General features: G+C 36.6%; 1 protein-coding gene across 1 annotated transcript; it reads left to right on the top strand.

Annotated features, from left to right (window-relative positions):
* Positions 1 to 6,295: 6,295 nt before the first annotated feature.
* On the top strand, positions 6,296 to 7,703 carry LOC308415560 (melanoma-associated antigen B18; the record flags this gene model as incomplete). Its single annotated transcript, XM_080910603.1, has 1 exon — positions 6,296 to 7,703. One exon carries the CDS (start codon positions 6,296 to 6,298, stop codon positions 7,274 to 7,276), a length of 981 nt encoding a protein of 326 aa, XP_080766729.1. The 3' UTR covers positions 7,277 to 7,703.
* Between the last annotated feature and the right edge of the window lie 337 nt (positions 7,704 to 8,040).

Genomic DNA, 8,040 nt, shown 5'->3' with positions numbered 1-8,040 from the left:
CTTCTTTTGTGTATATGCACAGGAGTGGTATAGCTGGGTCTTCAAGTAGTACTATGTCCAATTTTCTGAGGAACCGCCAGAATGATTTTCAGAGTGGTTGTACCAGCTTAGAACCACAACAACAGTGGAGGACTGTTAATCTTTCTCCACATTCTCATTAACATCTTCTGTTACCTGATTTTTTTTTAATCTTAGCCATTCTGACTGGTGTGAGGTAAAATCTCAGGGTTGTTTTGATTTGCATCTCCCTGATGACTAGGGATGTTGAGCATTTCTTTAGGTGCTTTTTGGCTATTGAGTATTCCTCAGTTGACAATTCTTTGTTTAGCTCTGTTCCCATTTTTAATAAGATTGATATATATATATATATGTATATATATAATATTGATATATATATATATATAGGATATTAGTCCTCTATGAGATGAGGGATTGGTAAACATCCTTTCCCAATCGGTCACTCAGCCCTCTCAATGGGCTGAAAAGTACCAAATCCCAGAGTGCGCCAAGATATTTGTCCTCTGAGAGCTCTTCGTGTTCCCCTGGGGAACAGCCTGTGGGCTGTGTGCCAAGCTCCTTGTGTGCTCAGGTAGAAGAGCACTTGCAAGGCTGTTCTGGGGGCTCAGCTGTCTAGAGGCGGGTCCTGAGTCTTGATGGCAGTCACTGGGCCCTCTCCCTGGGCCAGAAATCAATTATAGCAACAGTAACTATTTAAGAAGGCCCAGTGAAGTTTATGAAATTAAAGTTGCTTATACATAAAAGAATCTTTTCCCGCAACCCCCTTTTCTAACTTTTTTTATTTATTATTTGCTCCTTTCATAATTTTGGGAAAGTTCTAGTAAATATCAATTATGTCAATTAAAAAAAAGCCTTCTAATCTATTAAAGCTCATACCATAGAATAAATAAGACAATGCAAAAGGGTTTTCTTATGTTATATGTCTTCAATTAGTCAATTATATTTTAAAAAATATATTTGCTATATTCATACTGCATTCAGTGTCCCCATTCTTCAATTACAAGCAGATATTTTAGTTTAAAGAGCAGCAATCATTATTTCCCATATTATATAAACCAGTTATATCTTATAACTATAAATCAATCCATAAAACTAATCTGATTAAAATTTTCTTTCTTAGGGGTTATCAAAATTTATACCAATTCCTAACTTATCTGCCCTGTGAGTATGCAATATATCCTGACAGGCTAATTATTCCATTAGAAGTGAAATTATAATATACAGAAAACCAGTAAGTAGCCATCATCAAACTAAATGTTGAGGAACATAAAGCAATCCCACTAAAATCAGGGACTAGATAAGGCTGCCCACTATTCAATATAGTACTGGAAGTACTAGCCAGAGCAATAGGACAACAAAAAGAGGTCAAAGGGATAAAAATTGGAAATAAAGAAGTCAAAATATCACTATTTACAGATGATGTTATAGTATATGTAGGTGATCCCAAAAATTTCACCAGAGAACTTTTACAGCTGATAAACAACTTCAGCAAAGTAGCTAGATATAAAATTAACTCAAATCAGTAGATTTCCTCTACTCAAAGGACAAACACACTTTTTAGAGAATCAACACCCATCACAATAATCACAAGGGATATAAGATACCTTGGTGTGACCCTAACCAAGCAAGTGAAGGATCTGTATAAAAAGTACTTCAAGTCTCTGAAGAAGGAAATTGAAGAAGACCTCAGAAGATGGAAAGATCTCTATGCTCATGGAAAGATCTCTATGCTCATGGATTGGAAGGATCAACATTGTAAAAATGGTCATCTTGCCTAAAGCAATCTACAAATTCAATGTAATCCACATAAAAATTCCAACTCAATTCTTCATACAGTTAGAAAAGGCAATCTGCAAATTCATTTGGAATAATAAAAATCCCAGGATAGCAAAAAAACATTCTCAACAATAAAAAAACATCTGGGGGAATCACTGTCCCTGACCTCAAGCTGTATTACAGATTAATTGTGATTAAAAAAAAAAAACTGCCTGGTATTGGTAGAAAGACAGGCAGATAGAACAACAGAAAAGAATCAAAGACCCAGAAATGAACCTATACACCTATGGTCACTTGATCTTTGACAAAGGAACTAAAAACATTTCATGGAAAAAGGACAGCATCTTCAACAAATTATGATGGTTCAGCTTGTAGTTACCATGTGGAAGAACGCAAATTAATCCCCTCTTATCTCTTTTTACAAAACTCAAGTCCAAGTAGATCAAAGACCTCCACATAAAACCAGGTACACTGAAAGTAATAGAACAGAAAGTGCTGAAGAGTTTAGAACACATAGGCACAGGGCAAATTTTACTGAACAGAAAACCAGTGGCCTATGCTCTAAGATTAAGAATCAACAGATGGAACCTCATGAAATTACAAAGATTCTGTAAGGCCAAGGACACTTCAAAAAGGACAAAATGGCAGCCAACAGACTGGGAAAAGATCTTTACCAATCCTACATCTGATAGAGGGCTAATATCCAATATATACAAAGAACTCAGGAAGTTAGACTCCAGAGAATAAATTAATCCTATCAAAAATGGGGTTCAGAAATAAACAAAGTTTCTCATCTGAGGAATATCGAATGGCTGAGAAGCACCTAAATAAATGCTCAATATCCCTTGTCATCAGGGAAATGCAAATCAAAAGAACCCTAAGATTCCACCTCACACTAGTCAGAATGATTAAGATCAAAAACTCAGATGACAGCAGATAGTGGCAAGGATATGGAGAAAGAGGAATGCCTCTCCACTCTCAGTGGTGTTGTACAGTGGTACAACTACTCTGGAAATCAGTCTGGAGGTTCCTGAGGAAATTCTACAAGTACTACCTGAGGACCCTGTTATACCACTCCTGGGCATATACCCAAAAGAAGCTCCAACATCTAACAAGGACACATGGTCAACCATATTCATAGCAGCTCAAAAAGAAGGAAGCCCAGAATGTGGATGTCTCAGTCCTTATTAGAAGGGAGAACAAAACACTCAGGGGAGGAAATGCAAGGTCAAATAGAGGAGCAGGGATTGAAGAAAAGATCTACAGAGACTGCCTCACCTGGAGAACCACTCCATTTGCAGCCACCAAACCCAAGCACTATTGCTGATGCCAAGAAGTGTTTACTGGCAGGAACCAGACATGGATGTCTCCTCAGAGGCTCTCCCAGTTTCATACAGATATAGATGAGGATGCTTGCAGCTAAACACTGGACTGAAAACGGGGACCACAAGGAAAGAGCTAGAGAAAGGACTGATGGAACTGAAAGGTTTGCAACCTCATGGGAAGAACAACATCATCAACCAGCCAAGGCACTGAGGTAGAAAGGGTGATTGGGAGAGGGAGCACCTCCATGGAAGCAAGTTGGGGGGAGCAGGGAGGGAAGCCAGGGGTGCGGAGTGTATAACATTTAAATGTAAATACTGAGAATGTGCAATAAAATTTAAAAAAAAAAAAGTGAAACTACAAGCAAACAGTAATTTTGACCATTTTATTTATTTATTTCTTCTTGTTGTTTTTTTTTTTTTTTTTCAAGCCACTATCCCTCTGCTGGTTTGTCCTCGGACTGTTCCTCATTCCTTCTCTTCAGACTCCAATAGGATGTACTCTCACCCCCTTACCTCTATCCCACCAGACCTTCCCATTCCCTGGGGCCTCAAATCTCTCATAGGTTATATATGCCTTCTCACTAAGGTCAGATAATTGAACAAATTTTGAATGTTCTTAACACCACAAAACCCAAATGTATTAAATGCTTATCTTTCTCCATTTTGCCTTCATTTAATTGTGTACTAGAAAATTGAAACCAGGAATTCTTACATAGTAGGGCAAGTACTGTATTTCTATTCTATATCTCTAACCCATGAAATTTTATCTTTCTTAGTAGGAGTCACATACACTACTCTTATTTTTTATATTAATACTCTAGAGGTAAATATGTAACAACAACTGGTGTTTGAAATAATTTTGTCTCTTTGGTCATTCATCATTTTTTCCTCTTTAGGTTCCTATAATTTTTACTTTCTTAACCAAAGAAAATGTTTTTAACACTAGCTAGTTCCAACAACAACAATAATAAATTATTATTATTATTATTATCATTATTATTATTACTCAGAGATTGTTGTCTTTGTTTATCAGTTCATTCCCTCAACAGATTTAATATCATTATTCTTGAATATTTTAAATAGAACTTGCATGTTACATAATATATTTTTTTCTTTTGTTTACATATCATTGTTATGTTTTAGACATTGAACACTACTTTAATGTCCTTAAAGTGTATAATTCTGTCCCTAGAAACCCCCTTTCTCTGCTTCCTGGCTACCATGAGATGAGCATCACTCACTAACCATGCAGTTTCTATGTTTACTGTTATCACAGACAGAGAAACAATAGAACCAGATGTCAATGGAATAAAATTTAAGAAAGTTTGACCCAAAATAAACATTTTCTCATTTAGCTTGGTCATAGTGACTATTTTCTCACAGTGACAAAGTTGAATAATACAAGCAATGGCAAAAATAAGTACTATACGACTGAGTCCCCCAGGCAGGTTTATCAGTTTTAGATGTATGCTGAAACTAAGTTATCACTATAAGCCTGTTGTCCTCATTCCAAATTTGTGTGCCAAGTAGTTCTATTCATTGCATTATATTACCTTTGCTATGCCTATAAAAAATACCATCATGTGAAAGTCAACTTATTTCTTTTACATAGAAAGCCATTCCAATAGAAATGTGAATGAATGAGCTATAAACCCCATCGTTTTCCACTTAATATACTGAATACATATAGGCAAGTTCATTCGCCTTTTATAAAAGCTGACATATATAACTTGGGAGTAGAATATTTGTTATAAGAGTCGGGAGAATCAGAGACAGAGATGATCACAGGCTTATCAATGGACACTGAAATTTTAAAAAAAAGGTATTATGCTAGTGCAACATATGGTGGCTATTAATCAAATTACACCATGTTTGAAACAAACTACAGTGAAAATAGATTTTTGACCTCAGGTAATGTTTAAAGTGATAAATATATTTGTCATAACTTAAACATTACCCAGCATATAGGTTTGTTGATCCCTTACACCATACTCTATAATTATGCATATTTGTTTCCTATGTAAGTTTTAATTTAAAAAATCCAAATATTACTAGGAAAAAGATTAAAACACAAAATATTTAGCAGAACCAGTCGAAATTTTATTGACACACTAGGTAAAGTACATCCCAATTCATAACATAGGTCTATTCATGTTGAGTGGAATATTATTGTTTAGATACAAACCACATTTAAATAGTTTCTATATTTAATGTCTTACCTGGTGGGAATGTTCTGCAGTGACAGATTGGGAGTTGCTTAGCAAGATGATAATGAACATGGTAAGTTACTGAATGAGGACTGGGGGTATTGTTATCCATGGGAAATTTGGCACAAAATTCCACTTCCATTTTCTGTCATGAAATTGTTCATGCATGGTTGCTAGATTTTGGCTTCTAATTTCATAGTCAGGACTCTCAATGAAATGATATCCTGGATCTGAGGCAAATACACTCAGTTCATGAGAGTGAAAATTTCAAGCCATAGTGAAAGTCAAAGAAAAAAGACTTTCCAAGATTTCTGGGAAGCATCAGCCTTCGGAACAAAAGTTGACTGACAGCCCCCTCTATTTCCATCTGTGCCTGTGTACTTGCTCTTAAAGAACTGTGTGGGCATAACCAGAAATGGATAACCATAATATCAGATTTTCTTCGGTGACCATTATTTTCTGCTATTTTTTAAGGACACCAAAGCCTTTGGGAAGTTTTGTCTTTGAGCGTCTGTTGAGGAATCTTCGTTTTTCAAAGTATCTTCTGGGGTACTCTTACCCCACAGACCAGAGGGTTTCCTAATGAGACCCTTTCCATTTTACCCAATCCTATCCCTAAGGTCTAATTCTGGTGTTTCCAACTGCTGCTGTTGTGACCCTAGGCTTCCGTTTGGCAACCAGGGATGAAAGGTGGATAGAAGAGATAGTTTTCTGCCAAGAGAGAAATAGTACTGGTCAGTTAGTATTTAGTATTGTGAGCTGGAACAGAGACTATAAAGTCTAAATCTCCCAGTCCCTTTTGAGTTCCTAAGTTAGAACTCTTAAGGGAACCGCTCAAGGCAGATTTTCACGGCTCAATGGTAGACCCTACTAACAGAGACTATACAAATTATCTCATCATCTGTTTTCCAGGTTGACCTCTTCTTCAACCTGTTTGCAGTACTACCTGTGTTCCCCAATACAGTCATCATGCCTCGTGGCCAGAAGAGCAAGCTCCGTGCCCGTGAGAAACGCCGGCAGGCACGTGCTAAAAATGCACTGGAGGAACAAGCCTCTCCAGGTCCTTTCTATGGGTGTCCACATCAGGTTATTCCTGTTGCTGGTATGCCTACACCTCCTAACATGCCAGTGGGAGCTCATTCTACCTTTCGACACACATATGCAAGGACACATTACCAAAACCTAGATGAGAAAAGTTCAGATGACTCTGAAGACATTGAGGACTGGTGTAAAGATCCTATAAACCATAAAGTCGTCTTACTGGTACAGTTCTTGATAGAGAAATACCAAAAGAAAGAAGTTATTACAAAGGCAGATATGCTGAAGTCTGTTATCAAAACATCTAAGAACCACTTCAATGAGATCCTAAAGAGAGCTTCAGAGCACATGGAACTGGCCTATGGTGTTGATCTGAAGGAAGTGGATCCAAACAGGCACTACTATGCCCTTTTTAACAAACTAGAACATACCTTTGATGGAGTGATGGGTGAAGAAAAAATGCCCAATAGTGGCCTCCTAATGATTGTGCTGGGTGTGATATTCATGAAAGATAACTGTGCCCCTGAAACAGAGATTTGGAATGTGCTGAATATGATGGGTGTATATGCTAATAAAAAACACTTCATCTATGGAAATCCTAAGAAGGTCATCACTGAAGATATGGTACAGCTAAGGTACTTGGAGTATAGGCAAGTGCCCAATAGCAATCCTCCATCTTTTGAATTCATGTGGGGTCCAAAAGCCTGTGCTGAAATCAGCAAGATGAAAATCTTGGAGTTTTGGGCCAAGATTCATGATACTACACCAGATTCCTTCACAACCCTGTATGATGCAGCTCTGAAAGATGATGAAGAAAGAGTCCAAGCCAGGGCTACAGCCAGGGCTCACACTACTGCAATGGCCAGTTCATATTCAAGAGCTATGACATGCAGCTCCTCTCATGCTAAGTAATATCTAAGACTATTTCTTCAGTATTTGTAAAGGTCTGTAAGCTAGCTAATAGTGGAAGGTTAATATGTTTTGAAGGGAGCAAGTACTTAAAATATTTCTATTCCTCTTTTATATAAAACTTCTATTCCTCTTTTATATAAAACTACTGGTTTTACCTTTTTCCTTCTTTTAATTCTACTCTACAATCAAAGGTTGAAGTTTAAGAAAGATTTTCTTTGTAGAAATAAAGGACAACGGACAATTAAAATAGTAGATGGACACTCTAAAACGAGCACACTGAATGTCACTGTCACATTCTTCCTCCATATTTGTTTCATTACACTTTTTTGTGTTATATTTCAGATTTTTTTTTAAAAGGTTTCAGTACTTTTTAAAAGTAAAACAAGTAATGCATTTGCTTATACATTCATTGCTTGAAGCTGTTGGGAAGGAGATTCACTTTTCTTTGGAGGTGTGACTACTGGTATGTTCTCCATGTTCCCAGTGGATGTACACCTGGGCACATATGGGTAGCAATAACTGGAATTACTTATTTTTAAAGATGTATGGGAAGAAAGGGAGAGCTCTACATCAGGTTGAATTTATCAATTTGTTCAATATTAGTGTTTTGCTGGCTCAGTGAGTAAAATCTGAGTCAAAATATAGTTGATGTTAAATAACATTGAGATAGCATAAATTGAATAAGAAAAAAATTAGAGGATAAATAGTTCTTAGTTTTCTTTATTTCACTTCATTTTATACAAATAAAATGTACTTTGGTTTGA

Source organism: Micromys minutus, assembly GCF_963924665.1.
Source record: "Micromys minutus genome assembly, chromosome: X".
Taxonomy (NCBI): domain Eukaryota; kingdom Metazoa; phylum Chordata; class Mammalia; order Rodentia; family Muridae; genus Micromys; species Micromys minutus.
Note: the sequence above shows the minus strand (reverse complement) of the source record. Positions and strands in the feature narration are given on the sequence as shown.